Source organism: Hetaerina americana, unplaced genomic scaffold (assembly GCF_022747635.1).
Source record: "Hetaerina americana unplaced genomic scaffold, ioHetAmer1.1.p SCAF_9, whole genome shotgun sequence".
Taxonomy (NCBI): Eukaryota; Metazoa; Arthropoda; class Insecta; order Odonata; family Calopterygidae; genus Hetaerina; species Hetaerina americana.
In genome coordinates this window covers 46394087-46413370 of record NW_027287538.1, presented here as the reverse complement: position 1 = coordinate 46413370, position 19284 = coordinate 46394087, and the positions used below count along the sequence as shown (strand labels likewise).

The window sequence follows — 19284 nt, the reverse complement described above, 5'->3', positions numbered from 1 at the left end:
CGAATGTCATTAGAAAACTCTTTCCTGCAAGTGTAACAAAATTAATCCAATCAATAAAATGGCGGTTTGGTATTTCATTGAAATTCACGTTAAGACTCGGTGGATGTGGTCAACCCGTATAAACATATCATTCTCCTCACCGTATACACGGCTGGTCCTTGCACGTCCGGAATCACCTGAATGTACCGAGCTTACATTTAAAACTTTAAGAAATCCTTAAAAAGTGTTTTTAACCCTTAAAAAAAATGATCAAGACGGTGTTCAGTGACCAAGATGTATCGAATCTGGCTTTTGTATGAGAGAAGCTCCATGATGAAATGTGGTACAAATGTAAAATTTTGTACTGCTTTATTTCAGTTGCGAAGTTTGATCTTTCCTGCATCAAATTGGGATGATAATATAGATGTCCGTCGAGAGATTTCATTGACTTGACGAGGGGCTTCTAATTCTCATTTCTTTTCTTCTGACTTTATTCTTGATGATAAATGTTGGTTTGCCTGCTTCAGCAACTACCTGTATTTCAACGCCTTTTAGAGCTGCTGACGCAATGGTTGCTGCTATGCTTGAGCTTGATTTATTTTTGATACGATAACATATTTTAGCAACAGAGGGCAGTTAAATTTTCGTCTGAGTTCATTACTTAGCGAGTTCTTAAGTCCAATAATCACATGCGATCATGGCTGTACAATCGTTCACAATCGTATGCGAATTTAATTGAACTCCCGAGGAAAAAGCCGTTTCTTTACGACCATTTGATTAATGAAATAAATGCACGAGCAATGATAGAAATATTCAGAAACTTGTCACGTTCACGCTTGTTTTTTCATCTTATTACCGCAATTTCGACTTCAGTTGTTTTTACAGCTGACACACCGGAGCTTTTGATAAAAGGTTTGTTACTTTTGGTGAACGTAAAAAAATACAATCACATAGACAAGACAAACCACTTCAATGAATGACTGAGGTTCTGGCATTTGTTTGGAAACATGAATGACATTGCTGCGTACGTTAACGGAGAATTTACGTTGATTCCTTACGTTAACGTTTCTTACGTCTATGTCTTACATTGAATATGAGCCGGTATTAAGGTTGTTGGTGAGAACTGAATTGTCAGCATTTTTTCTAGTATGCGATTTATTCGTACTTCATGTAAAATTTAAAAAATGTTTTATCCAAACAATTTGGAAAGACTCCGAATGTAGGAAACGTTGGATCGTGGAAGGCACCTGGAGGGGGATGTGGATAGCACATGGTCTTCTGATCCTCCCTGGGATCCGCCACCGACTCTTATGCGACTCATTTCTTTATAATGCAGGTTTGCTGCACAGGCAAGGCGAACCTGAGACTGATTTCAATCGGAAGTGGCCAAGAACTACGAGAAGAAACGAAAACACCTTTCGACATGACGCTCTACAAGCGACCAGAAGACGTTTGGGCTGACCTAGTGACTGGAGAAGGATGAAGGACCTCCAAGGACGACGCTCTGAGTAAGTCAGTCAACAGAGTTGGCTTATTACTCTTTTCCCCACCCCCCTCCGAACACCCCCACAGCCATGTTGGTCACTCACCATCTTAAATTTCCGAAGCCAAGCATGGTGCGACTACTGGTCCTAACGCGGACCATTGGAGTTAGGCCACCGGATCTATGTTCTTCAATTGACATGAGGAGATAAATCACGTTATGGATAGCGATTAAATTGCCAAACGAACAAAACCAGATCTGTGATCTCACTCCAGGGTTCAAAGGGGTTCAGATCGAGAAAGAAACTCTCTCGGTCGGCATCGACAACTTTTCTGTTTGAATTGGCTTTCAGTATTCATTTAAAAACCGTTAACGTATCGAAGTGGAGAAATGTGCGTGAAGTAGAGTTGACTAAATCACGTTGTAAAAGAAGAATTAACGATGTCTGAGCATGTGTCCTCAAATAAACTTCAAATTAGACTTCACAAGGGAAAATAGAACATTTGAAGAGACGCATGAGTGGACAGAATTTAGTTTCGCCACCACGTCAATCACCACCCATTGATCTAAAGGCTAAATGGATAGAACAAGTGAGGAACGAGGAAGTATGTACTTGTAGATATATGAGCTTAAGAGGAAAGGGCCATATGGAGAGAACCCTTAAGGCAGAGGAGAACTAGATGGATTGGACACACCTTGAGGCACAGTAGATTAATTACAAACATAATAGAAGGGATGGGGGTAGACCAGAGGTATTGTGTCAGCCTATGGAGCCTAAGGTCGCTAGTTTGATTACTGTAATTGGTGAAAATGTTTTAGCTGAGAAAATTGGGTAATGTTTTTTTCGGAATGAGACAAACACACATCAACAGAAAAATACAATAATGATATTTCGGAACGAGGCAATGAGAAAAATAGACTCCTAATAAAAAGCTACCCTGAACCCATGGTGAAAGGCAGCAGTTTCAACATTAGGCACAGGTGGCGCAGACCGAGTGGGTCGGCCAGGTATCAGCTGCCACAGCTCCTGGCGAGAGTGAAGTTCACAGTATCGGCCGCAATACTGCGATGTGGAAGGCAACGGGAAGCCACCACATCAATCTCCCTAGAATATACAGTCTTGTATTCAAATAGAGTAGAATTTAGTAGCTGCAGTAAACCAATCCTTGGATTGAAATACAAATAACATGACTGATGACACAATAGAAGTAAAGATGCAAGAGGCAGGTAAATGTGGACGTATTAAAAAGGACGTAAAACGGAAATTCTATCACAGGGATTCAGTCATAAATAAGGGCAATTGGAGGTCCGTAGTACACCAATATTGATGATTCTTGATTCTTTAAATATGGAGGTTTGATTCACATATTTTGAATTTTTACACAATTTTCGATCTTTGGTGAACACGTATGGCATCCAAATCGTTCAAATGAAACAATTCGAATGGATTAATAACAATTAAGCATCAGTTTGCATCATCGATCTTGGAGGACGAATCTTCATAGGTTTCCGCTGGTAAATAGTCCTTGAGATCAGGACGCAGAGCTGCCAGCGTCTTCTTCAGCCCCCCTCCGGAAGCTGATGATGCTGTCGTCCCTCGCCACGTCCTGATTGGTCGAACCATGCAACAATCCCCTCTTCCGCACATACCACCTCCAGCCCGCAGCACCGCCAACGGCAGCTATGATAACCACGACGGCAGAGACGGTCGCGACGGTGGCGACGCTGATACCTGCGGAGGCGAGGGGAGAGAGAGGGTGTTGAGACGAAGGCAGAGGCCATCCACATCCTCAGAGGGAATGATGGTATTTAAGAGGGAACATGCATCTAAATCAATACTTAGTGACACATTAGGAGAAGTACAGACTCTTAATGGAGAGTCGTTTCCCAGTTATAATCCTACAAGGACGCTGGTGAAGTTTCCCCATTTCTTATTTTTTATTGGGAAAAACAATGCTTGTTTAAATGGGGATTTTTTTCAATATAATTAGTAATCTCTGATAATGTATTGACGCGAAAACTGTTTTTTCACCTTTTTTCTTCATCTCTTTTTTATCCTTAAAATATAAATAATAATTTATTGAACTTTAATATTAATAACCATAAACTCATATTTATTATATAAACAGAATTTAGGCTGTTATAAGTATTAGGCATATTTATGAAACTAAAATTATGATATATGCAAGATAAAAATTAGTCATCTGCTAGAATACTGATCTTCAAATAGACCGATCGTATTAACTTAGAGAAAACCACAATGTCATTTTTGATGGAAAGAGGAATATAATCAACTCCAAGCCAAAGTGAGCATAGCAGATTTCAATTAAGTGTTTAGTAAGTAATATTAATGTGTCATGCGCTTCGCTATTTTTACGCCAAGTCCTTTCAGGTCAACTTCGCGTGAAGAAAGGCTGTATACAGGAGGTTAGTCTTAAACAGTTTTAAGGGGAGAAGTAAACTTCCGGGGATTTCATATTATATATTATATATATACGAGGGTCATCCGGAAAGTAGAACCCGTTCGTGAAATAAAGACACAAAAGTAAATATTAACAAACATAAAAAATTTTATTTGAAAGAGGATACTTTAAACTACTTCTCAACATAATCTCCAAGCAAATTAAGGCATTTGTCATAACGTGTGACAAGTTTCTGTATTCCTGCTGCATAGTCCTTCGCCGCCAGCTCATTGAGATACGCGAGGGACCCATCTTGCACAAATTTTTGCATAATGCAGATGGTGTTTAACAATTTCATGAACAATTGTTCGAGAAACATTGGGAAAATGCTCACAGATGTCATCAATTGTGACGCGCCGATCGTTCCTCACGAATTCGTCAACTGAGCTCACCAGTTGGTCTGTAATGACAGACGGTCTCCCCGAACGCTCATCGTCGTGTGTGTTCCCCCTCCCCATGTTGAAGTTGCGACACCACCGCCGAACAGACGACTCGTCCATTACATTGTCTCCATACACCTCCTTTAATTGGCGATGAATATCACATGGGCGAACGTTTCTTGCATTGAGGAATTGAATCACTGCCCTCACTTCACAACTGGCGGCGTTCTCAATTTTTTTAAACATTGTAAACAATCACAGAAACAACACAGGCAATGCTAGCGTCACGCAACTTGGCTCAGAGAAGGCAGACAAGCCACTGAAGCTATCTGACCTCGTCCAGCGGCTACTCGCGTCGTCAGCACTTCATGCGGCACGAACGGGTACTACTTTCCGGATGACCCTCGTGTATGTGTATATATATATATTTACTAATACATGTGTCCATATGTATTAAAACGGCGGAGAAACGATGCGGTATTTCCAAGTGGAGATCTCAACAGTCAAAATGAATGATCTCAAAATCTGTCGGAAAGCCAAATGAAAAGACAGTTCAGCCAGCACCTCCTAGTTTCACAAAAAGTATTTATACTGATTATAAAGCTCAAAAGGGTATATAAAACTATATTCTGGTCATGTTTTTTTATTATTTTTTGAAAAGGGCATAGCCATATATTTTTAAACCATTTTAATCCAAACCCTATTCTGCACACCATTTTAAAAAATATTGTTTGAGTCCATGTTTAGTAGTTGACGATCGGTGTTATGCGCCATTTCCTTGTTAATTGCGATTTCGCTGGATATATTCTAATTTACTTTTGAGGTGATATCATTGATGTAAACAAGAAGTTGAGGGCCTATGGCGCTACACTGAGAAACGCCGAATGTCATTTGTACACCATTAGAGCTTGAATCAACCATTATTTTTACTTTTTGTTTGTGGTTAATGAGGAAGGCCCGAACTAAATTTATTAAATTATCGTTTATTCCGTACCCTCGTAACTTTTATATCAATTTTTTGTGTGGGACTTTAATATCAAAGACGTTTTTAAAATCCAACATTTTGGCATCTTCTTGTTTGGCAGCTTCTTGTTTCTTCTTGATGAACATATTTTTTATGACGCAGACGCCATGATTGCATGGCCATCGAGAACGTTTTTGCAGTTTGGGTTGTTTTTGCCCACTGGAAAAACCGGCCGTCTGTGTTCGAGGCTTTATTGGGTTCGTTTGGGACTTATTTGAACTGACACACACACACGAATGCACATATTTATACATTTTCAAACGCACATGCATTCTCAGATAAAAAACAAATTTTGAAATTTTACTCAAACACACCCATCATTACATGAAGGAAGTAAACAAGCATGTTTAATTATCTGAAACATGTATTTATATTTATGCAGAAGAAATATACTACATAAATGTTTGGTGTCTTAGCAGCCCATTGCAGTGGTTTGTGGAGTATGATATTTGTATGTAAATTCTTTCACCTCCTCAGGTTTTCTTCCACTCACAATCCTTATTCGCTTATCCTCAAGACAGCTTCTCAGTTCCGAAATCAGATTTCCTGGGCACTTTTATAGTCTTAATTGGTTTAGCAGGCCAGTGCAACACTCATCGTATTACTCTATATCTAATTTCTCTATAGTCCTAATGAATGCCTCGATTTCAAGCACATCATAACACAAACATAGTAAGATATCAAGTAATGAATAAGAATTACTTAATTTTTCCACACAATCTTGTGTGTGTTGTTGTGTGGATTGTGTGGAAAAATTAAGTAATTCTTATTCATTATGAATCGTTTCCACAAAGTGACGGCGGATACTATACAAGATATCAAGTAGTCATTTCCTTACCTTCCACAAAGTGATATTGTCTTCCGTGGAAATAATCCTTGATTTTTACCTCGGCCTTATACTGAGCCTTTGTTCCACTATCTACACCATCACTGACTCGATCGAATGATTGGGTCGTCATGAGTTAATTTTTTTTAATTAAAAGCTCTCTGAGTTCCCTTAAAGCAAACTCTGCAGTATGCCCATCTGCCATGCCATTGGTAACTCAATTTTTTTTTAGAATTCCGTTGCTATTATTCAGGAGCACGTCCATAAACCTTAGATTGGCTCTTTCGATGTTACGTGCTTTCAAGCAATCTATTTCGGGCGATTTCTATTGCTTAATGGTTTTTACAGCTCGGAAGTATAGTTCTTTCATCAACTGTCACCTTTGATTTCCAAATTTTTTTAACCATTCACATTTCCTGTTTGTCTTCTGGTCTTGGTCGTCTAAAGGTTGAAGTATTTCTAGAGGGAGCTGAGCAGTTTTCTGAATGGTGGATGTGTGAATCGCCCTCATTAGGCGACCCGAAACAGCTGATGCTAGTTCTTTAAATATGCGTACTTATATTTGATCATGTTGACCATTATCACCGTTGTTGTTCAACCTGTATGTGGAGGAGATGATTAAAGAGGCATTAGAAGAACTGGAGGTAGGAATGAAAGTGAGCGGCAGATTCGTAAAATCAGTTAGGTTTGCTGGTGACCAAGCTTTAGTTTGTCAGTCAGCCAAGGGGCTGCGAGCATTGCTGAGTGAATTGAAAATTCAGTGCGACAGGTATGGGATGAGAATCCATATTAATAAAACAAAGGTAATGCGATTTTCTGGAAAGAAAAAGGCTAAGCTTAACATTAAAATAGGAGGGCAAAAACTAGAGCAGGTAGAACAGTTTACGTATCTCGGTAGTGTTTTGGACCAACACGGTCAAAGTAGTAGAGACGTAAGGAGAAGAATTGCGCTAGGCAAAGAGGCTTTCACAAGGAGGAGGGAGTTGATGACGGGGACGTTGAGTGAGGATGTTAAGAAAAGACTCGTAAAAACTTTGATATGGAGCGTAGCTATGAACGGTGCGGAAACGTGGTCAATGAAGCAGGAGGATAGACGTAGACTGGAGGCTTTTGAAATGTGGGTGTGGAGAAGGATGGAGAAGGTGAAATGGACAGAGAAGAAGACAAATGAGGAAGTACTTGGTATGGTGGGCGAAGAAAGGGGTTTGTTGGGAGAAATCCTAAGGAGGCAGGAAAAGTGGATGAAGGGGGTATTGATAGGTAGTGGGATGTTGAGGACTGTAATAGAGGGGAGAATGTTAGGCAAATGAGGAAAGGGAAGAAAAAGGATAGAGATTTTGGACGGGATGAAGGGAGAAAGAAATTACTCAGAGATGAAGAGGGACCTGATGTAAAGTAGGTGGCTAGATTTTGTTTTATTAGGAATTACAAAATATTTATTTAGTATTTGTGTCCATCCATAAACCTACCTTAACCGGTAGATTACCTTATAATAATAATATTTGATCGGGTCCGAAGGATTTTATAGGGTTGATGTTTTTGGCAAACTTTCCATTCCATTATTTGGAATTTCAATTTTGGTCATTGGCTGACGAGAACGATTTGGTAAGATATCGGAGGTATTCTGTGACATATTAGTGAAGACGCTTTGAAAGAAGAAATTTAATAAGTTAACCGTTTCCAAACTGCTGTTTACTCTTTCGCCTTTATCGTTTTTGGGTGAATCAACTGTATACTTATTTCTCTGAACCTCTCTGACGTACGATCAAAATGTTTTCGGATTCTCTTCCAAATTTTCTGAAAATCTTTGCCTTTTGAATTCGCTTAACGCTTTCCGAAATTCTTCCTTGGTGTTAATCAAATACATCTTATAGTCCTGAGTAATTTCATTCCTATTGTGGCCAGAGATGTCATTCCTTATATTTTTCATACTGGTGTGGCGCATAGCCTTTTTACGTCGTAATGATTTTCTAACATCCCACATTACAACAATAAACCTTGGGATGAGGGAAAAGTGAGATACTATAAAATTCTCATTCCTAGAGGAACGATGTTTATGATTCAGTCGTTTGTGATATGAAAATGAATTGAAAATGTATCGCGTAATTTTATCAGTCAATAATACACGGAAAGTAATAATAATTCCGAACGAAACATGTCGACGGGGTATCGTTCACATACCTTTTCTGGAGAGACTTGTCAGAATGGTTTTGATTGGTCCGCGGGCAAGTTCGTGCATAAGGGAACAATATTTCCCTTTTATTGACTCAATTTACTCGACTTGCGATAATGTTACCAAACAAAGGATATAAAAGAAGCGAATGCCGTCCTGATTCCCAACGGTCGTAATCTTCGCCTCGACTGGCTTTCCAAAAATACCTACTGGTCTCTGATAGCCGCGCGACATTCACCCAAAAGGGAAATGAATTGCGTTTGACTATGTTAGAGATAAAATAAAAGGACGCCGCTGACCTACATTCAAAATATCCAGTGCCATCTCAAGTGGTATGTTCTCATGTTTTTGATGGCTGCGATCACCGCAACCACATGAAAATAACCACGGGGCGAAGACTCACAAACGGTAGCGATAGCATTCACCTCCAAGAGAGCAAGACATAGTATGTACAAAGCGGTGAATATATTTTTCCGGCAGTGAGATGAATGCATAACCCCTTCGGCGTCAAAATGTTGCCTCTTTCGACGTTGAAAATTTACACCCGGGTTTCGGTGAACGTGATTCATAATATTAATAATTATAATAATAATACTGGATTGTTTGAAACTTCGTCAATACATTTCATAACGTGTTTTTTTTTTGGTTTTCCTCCTGTTGCCGTGGAATTGACATCTAGGCTTCTACATATTATCCTTAAAGCCATCTCCAAGGTGTGTGGCAGGGAGTGAGATGAGCACCAGATATGCAGTATAAAACATTAGGTTTGTCTTACCTTTAAGCCATAAAATATATGCATAATAATTACAATAAGGAATATACTGATAACTACAGATGCATATAGTATGGTATTTACACTTCTCTACGCGTACCAGAGGAGCTATAGGTAGCAAGAAGGTCGACAACCGAAGAAAAATAAGAAAAATACAACGTATTAGGCTAGTTAGTTTAAAAAATAAAAATAATATTCCCTCCTAGCGCGGTCAGATACAGTTATTCTTATCCCTTATCGTTCATAGGAGAAATGACATTTTAAATCATTCTGCTCTACACTTAATCTCTCTACTTTAATTGAAATTCTCTCTCCTGCCGTAGTAAGATTGGGCTAATAATGCATTTTCAAAATCATCGCTAAAGAAACAACCTTCCAATTTTTGAAAGAGATTTAATCTGTAATTTAACCTTCACTCCATGAGTGATTCCCAACCTAGTTCCTCCAATAATCTTGATACGCTACTAAGTTTGTCATAACACCTTATTAAAAATCTAACTTCTCTGACTATTTGTTTAATGAGTATCTTGGGGTTCGTCTTTGTTAAATATCCTTAAAATATTAACCTGAGTTTTTTTAAGCTCACTATGAATGTTTGTGTATTTTTTTATTTCCTGTTTGCGCCCGACGATCGAATGTTTGTCGGCGTATTTTGGGTCTCAATTTTTTCTTTTGAGATTGTGTTCCTGTTTCTCGATATCTCAAAAGGACAAAAACTAAAAACTGGCAATCATCTCTCGAGAACACATTCAAAAGAGGAAGCCTTCAAGTTACAAGTTTTAACACGTGAAAAATTGATCGAGAGGTAAAAATTGAAGAAAAATTCTGAACCTGATTAATTTGTAGTGACGAAAGCAACTCACAGGAAAATAATGTCAGGACTTAATGGACACGAAGGATGGAAAATTAAATCCTCAAGTACTTTGCTCGGATCAAATAGACTTTTTTCGTTTCAAAATAGACAATAACTATTTCTAATCGTTTATAATTATTTAATGTGTCAACTACGGCAAAATAATTGGGACTTGAAAATCTTTAATTTTTTTTATGATAACCAACATGAAATTTATTTTAAAATTGTATTTTGCACTCATAAATATCCTTACTAATCGTGTCAACTTTTGATGAAATTTCATTTTTTTTAGATTATCTAGTACTCATTTCCTTAGATGCGCTCAAAACTTCAGGAAGTTGACCGATTCGCCTGTTTTATGGCACGTAGATTTACTTATTCGCGTTTCAGTGTGTATATTTTTGTATCTGTTACTACTTTAAAAAATATTGCTATGGTGGCAATAAAAGTTGGTGAGAAAGGATGTATACCATACACGTGTATTACGTAATCAAAAACAGAAACCTTGGCATAGCTTGTGAAAGTGAATTGGCACACCATTTGGACGCCAAACATCACAGAGTGGAATATTGGCGGGACTATCTTACGATCGCATAAATCGCCCAGATATGGATGTGAAGTGTTTGGAATGACCTCAACGAGCCGGAATGGCTTAATCGAGGGCACGATTAAGGCTAATGCAGGAACCGTTGGGGAAATGACAGCGTATGAATAACACACATTAAGCTAAGTGGGTAGAAAATAATCGAAAAAAATAATTTCCTTCGAAATGTTCCTGTCCGTTTTCCGCTTCACCAATATCCTAGAATTTGCGGACAAGGAGAGAGAAAACCAGAGAATAATACTTCATTGATATAATTTTTATTTTCATATTTTAGCACCTTGCAAGTAACCTAGGGTGCGTTATAGGCGGTGAATACACACCAGACTAATTTTGACCCGAATACCTACCGCGGTCGGATAATGTGATTCTGATCCCTTATTTTTTGGGAAAAAATGACATCTTACATCTATTTGTTCTACACTTAATCTCTCTAATCTTATTGATATGATCTTTGCTACCGTAGTACGATGGGGATAATAATAGGTTTTCAACATCAGTACTAAAGAGACGTCCTTCCAAATTATGCAAGAGATTTAATCTGTTATTCAACCTTCGCTCCGTGAGTGATTCCCAGCTTTGTTGCTCTAATATTTTGGATACGCTACTATGTTTATCATTACAACGTTTTACAAACCTAGCTCTTCTTCGTTGCACGAGATCCATTGCGGCAATTAATCTAACTTTATTAGGATCCCGTATACATACATGTAGCATATTCTAAATGAAGCCTAACCAGTGAAATATAACATTTCTTAATAAATGAAAAAGAAACACTTTGTTCCAATCCACCACTTAAAGTGGTGGATTGGAACAAAGTGTTTCTTTTTCATTTATTAAAATGAACTTCCACAAAGTTGAGGCTGAAACTATTGAGATAAAATTTCTTGTTGACTTTTTCATCACATTTACCTTGCACTCTTCTGATAAATCCTAACTTTTTGTTTGCTTGTACACATATTCCCCGTATGTGTTTTGCCCAGGAGATATCGTGAGTGAGGGTAACGCCTAGGTATTTAATTGAGTCTACACATTCCATTTCGGTATTCCCGACGCAGTAGGCGTTCGGGTGGGAATTGCTCTTTTTCTATAAATTCATCACAACGAGATTTTTTAAGTTTAATTCTAATTGCCAAGTGTCGCACCAGCGTTTTATAGCATTTAGGTCAATCTAATAAGACCTTATTAACTAGTTGTCCCGATTCAATTTTGAAGGCTGTTCTCCGTATTCTGTTTCAGATCCGCTTACTAACTCTGTCGTACTGCGATAAAGTCTTATAACGATGGGTGATTTCTACTATCAAAAATTAGAATGCCAATATAAAAGTCACCCCTCTTCATGGCGGAGTTATTGGTGTAAATCAATGAAGAAAATGGAGAATAAATGAAGTGATTCAAGTAACCGATCGGAAATAGGTTTCCCCTCCACTCGGGGAAAAGGGGCAAGGAAAGGGACAGAGCAAGAAAATGTCGCTCGTAAATGCCGTTGAGATAGCGATAGCTATTAGGGGAGGACCGACCGACAGATGAGGTCTATCGCGCAATTAGGTATGTTAATTTGGTAGGTTAAGATGTTCATGGGTGATGAGAAACCCGACGTGGTCATTAGTCTACTCTAATAACGAAAGGAACCAAGGGGTCACACATTTTATCGTCCCATCCGACGGACGGCTTACTCAGTACGAGGTGCTATCTCTTCATATGGCACGCCAGTAGGAATCGGGATAGCAATGAAAAATTCTATCACTGTCGGGATTCGAACCTGGTCCTCTTGTACGTTCTCATGAATTTCAATTCATACCCTGTTGTCCGACAACTTATAGCGTCGCCCAGGTTATGGGACCGAATACAATTGCTGAGCAAAAATGCCACAAGGACGTGTGGCAAGGGGTGGTAGGTCACCAGCCATTCTACATACCTTCCCTCTATTTCCTCATGCACCTGGTACCCCTGATCCACCAAAACCCGCGTGGAAACGTGCGACCCTACATCAATCATGCAATATATATAAACATATGATGAGTATTACGCGGTTAGCACATATTCCTATGCCTACACAAAGAGGACAAGAAAATACGTTGGAAGAGGGCAGGCGCACATGCAATTCAGTCACTTATTACCGGTTAGTATTCTACACGTTCCGTACGGAAAATTTACAAATACAATAGACTTTATATACATTCACCTTCAACCCACCTGGCACAGGGGCGCATGGCGTTAGGACCCCAGACTTAGGGTTTTTTGGGAGTTTAATCTTGTATACCCCTATTGTAGACGGCTTGTACTTATTATTTTCTTAGGTGTTCCCTCTTTTATTGTTGTCACGAATAGTGCGCGGGAAAAAAGGAATACTTGAACCCATCAGTTCGACAGTTGAACTCTTTTCTTAGCAATTGTCGGTCCTACCAATGCCATTAGGGGGCATAATTATATCTCCAATGTCGGTTGCAAAATTACACACATTTTATCTTTGTAATGAGTTTAATCTTCTAGGCCTGAGTCACGTTTCCTTCAATTTTTTGCCGCTACACCTTTCGACTATAGGCATGACGAATGCCAGCTTTTTTAGCGCGCCTCCACAAATAGTGCGTATGTTTTCCCCAAGAAAGATCCGATTCAATGGTGATCCCCAAGTATTTTACTTCATCCACAACGCTCATCTGAACACCTCCGAATTTGTAAGTTGGTTAAGTTTGGCCGTGTTTTCTATTATTTAAGAAATGCATAACGGTACATTTCTTCGTATTTAATTCCCGCCTCCATTGTTCGCACCATTTTTATTGCTGTTCAAGTCAGATTGTAGTGATATACGATCTGCGTCATTCGCTATTTCTCTGTAGATTACAATGTCATCGGCAAAGAGTTTTATGTTGCTTTTTATTTTACAAGTGATATCATTAATGTATATAAGAAATAGTAGTGGTCCTATGACGCTACCCTGTGGGACGCCGGATGTTACTTTCACATAGGTATCACTACCCTTTGTTTGCAGTCAGTGAGGAAGTCCCGAAACCAGTTTTTTACTTTGTAATTTTCCTTATCATTGCAAATTGTGAATCAATTTAGTCTGTGGGACTTCATCAAAGGTCCTTTTGAAATCTAAAAATATCGTGGCTACTTGTTTATGTATTTCCATTTTTTTTAGAACTTCATGTATAAAAAGTCCCAACTGCGTTTCACATTATCTCTCCTTTCTGTTTTTTTCTGTTGGATAAATAGGTCGTGAGTGTCGAGGAATGTCATGGCGATACTAACAGTAATGTTTTCCAAGACTTAACATGAGAGGGAGGTTAGCAACATTGGTCGGTAATTACTCGGTCTTGTTTAATTCCGCATTTAAAAATAGGTGTGACGTTAGTTATTCTCCAGTCCAGGGGAGCAACACCTGCTGAAATCGATTTGTTGAATATTTATTTTAAAAAAAAGGCGCTATTTCGGTCGTGTTCCCTTGCGGGATTATCCTCTGGTCCGGGTGATTTATTAATTTTAATTGGTAGGAGTTGTTTCGTGATTCCTTTGCGCGTACTTCTAATATCATCCATCTTTGCGAAAGGTGTGACGTGGCCTTCACTGGGTATTTCTCTGTCATTAGTGTACACGCTGTGAAAGAAATTATTTAAAACATTCCCTTTTTGGGTACTGCCTGAATGTATATTACCATTGCTGCCTATGGGAGACTCTTGGTTGGAGGTTTTCCCAGTAATTCCCCAAAGTACGACCATAATTCCTTAAGGTCATTCTCCAAGCAATCGCTCCGAATCTTTCTTTAAAAATTTATGGCGGCGCTTTGTATTATTTTCTTTGTTTCCCTACGATGTGTTAAGTATTTTCTTTGTGCTTTTTCAGAAGGCGCTCCTTGGCCGTTTTTCAAAGTTTTTTTTGTATTTCGAATGCAATTTCCTTTGTTGACTTAAAGGCCTTCTAACCTCACTGCTGTTCCATCGTGGTTCATTATTATTTTTCTCTTTGATAGGGATATATGTCTCTTTAATGTGTCTAATTAATCCCAATAAAGTCTTCCATGCAGCCTCAGTCCCAGCGTTGAGCGTTTTCGTAATGTGTAATTGTAGGCTTTTTCTAAGACACGCGGCAAAATCCTTGAAGTAACTTTTCTCGAATAGGTATATCTTTTGTCTGGGGTTGACGGATTTTGTTTACCGAAACAGATAATTCTATTACACTTGCTTTATGGTCACTTATTCCTTCCGTTACATATGAATAAGTGAACATTTCGGGATGCTTTATGGAACAAAGATCTAGAATTTTGCTGTCCCTAGTTGGTGTTATTATTTGGCTAATTGTGTTGGTAGTGAGCATATTAAGGGTAGCCTCGCATGAATCGTGGTTTCTCGCAGCGGTATTAATGCAATATTTATCCCAGTCTATTGAAGGAAGATTTGAAGTAACCCCCAACCACAGTATAATATAAATTTTCGTGTTCATACGGATAAAATGCGTTATTTGGTTATTACATCTGAAGCAGAATCAAGTCATGCGTGTATTTTTTTCTGGTTATTTCTCTCTATTGTGCATCAAACGCTATCAATCTGGTCATAAAATTTTTGCGCACAGTTTAAAAGTGTTTCTTTATGGAAAAGAATACGCCTCCGTATCTATTAACCCTGTCTCGTCAGTATATATTCTTATCTAAAGGCAAAAATTCGCCGTTAGCCAGCTCTCCGTTCCTAAAACTATGTCCGCATCTAAACCTTGAAACGTACGTTCGACCTCGGCTCTTTTGTATTTGATATTGCGACAGTTTAGTATTATTATTTTGATCCGTTTCTCGACATATACTACCTTTAGTTTTGGTTAAAATTGTTTGCCAGGAGTATAAAAAGGGTTTTCCTTTACATGATTTACTTTAATGATTGCTGCGTCTGTTTTCTCGTGTTGGTTTTGTTTTCCATGCGTTTTACCGCTGATATTGTTATAGCATTCATTAGCTGCAGCATAATTAAATGTTCAAAGCGACTTACTTTGAAACTTATTGTAATCTCTTTCCGAATTGCTAAGCTGTAACAATTGTATTAGCGGCCCAATAAATTAACTACGCATTGCCCCACTCTCTATCCTAAAATAGGCCGAGTAGAATAGAGGACGAGTATCCTATCCGCTACCTTACTTGCCGCATCCGCCGTGTAATGGGTCCCAGATCGGTTCAGGGGAGTCCTGCACGACGATTGGTCTCCGAGCAGAATCTTCAAAGTATCTGGTTAATGCCTTCCACTCGGATCAAAACCAGAGACCAACGATCCTCGGCCTAATACTGCAGATCGTTAAACCCAGCTTTACACCATGGGCGCCCTGAACACACTTCACCTCTGAGCTACATCATCCTCGGAGCTACAGTCCTCGGAGGGCGTAAATAACTACAGGCCTCTAAGAATACCTTTAGCCACTAAGGTTACCACCACACTATCCAAAACTAGCAACAAACAACACAAAAAATAGCTAAATTAACTGCTTCGCTAGATTTTAGCTAACACTACACTGCACTTTACTAAGGAAGAAACAAGCGCAGATGCACAGATGCAAATGCAAACACGTGGGTAGGATCAGATAGGGGCAAACCGATTCTCAGGAGCGAGTTCCAAACACGTCCGTCCTCGTCAAGAAACAGGAAGAGGGGGATCGGGATTGGTGCGGTGACTATCGTACTGGCTTCCCACCCAGAGGGCTCGGGTTCAAATCCCGGCGGTATTGAAAATTTTTCAGAGGTATCTTGAAGTGCTTTGTGGAGGGCACTTTGAGTGAGTACGCCGTCCGTCGGATGGAGCGTTAAGCTGCGGACCCCTTTGTGCCTTTCTTAAAGAGTAGGCTAATGCCGACGCCTGGTTTCTCTCCACCCTTCATCCTTTCCTGTCCATCCCCTATGGCGCAAAACACCTCAGCAGTCGGTCGCCTCACCTAAATACTACTTCTACGACAGGAAGAGAGTCGGTCAGGTTATCGTGGTCAGTAAGGATTTGTTCACGCTCTCTTTAGCATCTTACCCCTGTTCGCACATTGTAGGGGGAATGTATTTGTGCGTATGAGCAAAGCAGTGACGCTTAAAGGAGTTGGGCATCAAACTTTCCAGAGAGAATGCCAAATGATGTTCTTTCTCCAAGTGGCTGAACAGCGGGAGACCGCAGCGATATCTTCATACTGAAATATACGCGATGTTAAATGCGTGATTTTACGTTCCTTGCTATATAAACACCTCGTCCTAAACTCTGGCGTAACTATCTCCATGATGGTATTGTAATTCTGCGCCCGGATCGACAAGGACAAGAACTGAACAATCTCTCGACCCAATTCCACTCATTGGTAGTTATCCCTCTCTATCAAGCGAGCATATCTTATCCTTAGAAGGTGGTGGTGAAGGGGGGAAGGTGGCGAGCTGGGGCAACAATTGACTTTCTCAGAATCTAATACAGATTTCACTCTTGATGGGGATCATAGAAATATCTCTAGAAGGCACTTGACGCGAACATAAAACATTTTTCAAGATTAAGGAGTAATTAAGCGGAAAAAATTGAATATCAAAGCGTTTCAGAAACACAAATAAATAATATTCGGAATAAACAGATACCTAATTGCATATTTCTGGAATATAATCTCACTAAATCTCTCGAACAATAAATTTTATTCGATTCGGTATCATATATACTAGGCAGGCATACTTAAGCGATTGAACGGTACACGAAAATGCATGAGTCAAATAATTTTTTTGAACTGCTGGACCACATTTTGCGAAAAGAAGATTTTGGTCAATATTCTCCAAATACTACCTTGATCAAAAAGTTCCCGGAATAACCACCGTGTGGCGCTCCCATCGTTCCGATTTGAGTTCTGTTTTTTTTTGTTAAATTGGTACATCTGTTGTTGATATTCCCTTTAAATCTTAGTGTCATAACTTGACATTTGCAAAAGTTACGGTCGGTTTTCGGTATGTCCATCAGTGCTTCCTGCGATTTTTCCATTACTTCCTCTCGGCTGCTAAAACGCGTTCCCCGTAATGGTTTTTTAACTCGATTGAACAGAAAGAAGTCACAGGGAGCCAAATCAGGTGAATTCGGTGGCTGTTGGATGGTATTTGTTGCATTTTTCGTCAAAAAATTACGAATAATGATAGCACTGTGCGACGGTGCGTTATCATGGTGCAAAATCCACGAGTTTTCTGCCCACATTTCTGGTCTCTTTCGGCGAATTGCTTCACGCAAACGTCTCATAACGCCCAAATAATACTCTTTGTTTACTGTCTGGCCTTCTGGCAAAAATTCATGATGCACTACACCGTTGTAATCCATGAAAACCGTCAGCATTGCCTTCTTTTTTGACTGAAAACGACGTGGTTTTTTTGGTCTCGGCTCATTTGGTGAACGCCATTCACTTGCCTGATGTCTGGATTGCGTGTCGTACTCATAAACCCACGTCTCGTCTCCAGTAATGATCCTTTTGATGAATGTGGGATCGGATTCAGCCTCGCAAATCATGTCTTTTGCGACGTCAACACGGTCTCTTTTTTGCATGAAATTGAGGTCTTTTGGCACCAACTTTGCTGCTACACGACGGAAACCCAAATCATTAACCACAATGTCTTGGGCGGATCCATAGGCAATGTTCAAGTCCTCCGCTATTTCTCTGATGGTTAATTTGCGGTTATTGACCAACATTTCTTTTACTTTATCAATTTTTTCACCGACTTTCGATGTCGATGGTCTGCCACTGCGTTCATCATCTTCGATTGACTCACGACCACTTCTGAACCGCTCGTGCCACCGGTAAACGACCGTTTTTTTTAGAGAATCGTTGCCGAAACACTTTTCCAACATTTCCAACGTCCGTGCGCCACTAAATCCGTTTTTTACGCAAAATTTAATACAAGTTCGTTGTTGCAAATTTAAATCCATTTCTGAAATTGTAAAAAATCGCCAACACACACAGAGATAGATGTACTCTTGGCTACGTAACTTTTGTAAATGTCAAGTTATGACACTAAGATTTAAAGGGAATATCAACAACAGATGTACCAATTTAACAAAAAAACAGAACTCAAATCGGAACGATGGGAGCGCCACACGGTAGTTATTCCGGGAACTTTTTGTTCAAGGTAGTATACGAATTCAGAAAATTAATCGAAAGAAAAGAAAGTTAAGAAAAAATGTTGTCCTATTTTTTTAGTTTCAGTAATCCTGGGTAAAATAAATTTAAAAAAATTAAAATCATTTGGAATTGAAATTGAAATAATATTTGCTTCGCAAAACTCTTTGAGCCTACCGTTACCGCATTCCAAATAGAGATTGCGAAAATCACGACAAGTCTGCCGTGATTCGCTCACCTCGGTCGTAAAGTGTGATTAATGTGGGAGAGGGTGTGGGAGGGGGCATTCGAGACTCGAGGGAGGGCCCCCGGGCGGCGGCGTGGGTTGTAGGCGCCGGTGAAGGGGCGTAGCTGGTGGTTCCGCGTGAATGAGCCAGCAAAGACGGTAAAGCTTTCGGCAAAGTTTGCGGAGACAGACGGTGGACGTGCGGTAAAATCGGTCGATTTGCACTCGGCCCCAAACTGCTCGCGATCCTCCGATTAATTTTATTCCATTGGCATTGATTCAAGTATGTCCTCAAATTGTTGGAACATTTAAAAAATTAAACATTGCATAAATCTTCACTTGATGTGGGGTTACCATCGCAAGACTTCATTGAATGTTATGTCCGTACTATAGATCGAATTGAAAATTACGTAAAGT

The 19284-nt window shown here is 39.5% G+C and overlaps 1 protein-coding gene across 1 annotated transcript in view; it reads right to left on the bottom strand.

Annotated features, from left to right (window-relative positions):
• Window positions 1-1149: 1149 nt before the first annotated feature.
• LOC139698691 (uncharacterized) overlaps window positions 1150-19284 on the bottom strand; it is a 59519-nt gene continuing 41384 nt past the window's right edge. The window contains exon 12 of the mRNA XM_071597566.1: window positions 1150-3194. Coding sequence (XP_071453667.1) covers window positions 2995-3194 — 200 coding nt within the window. The 3' untranslated portion in view covers window positions 1150-2994. The remainder of the gene's footprint in view (window positions 3195-19284) is intronic.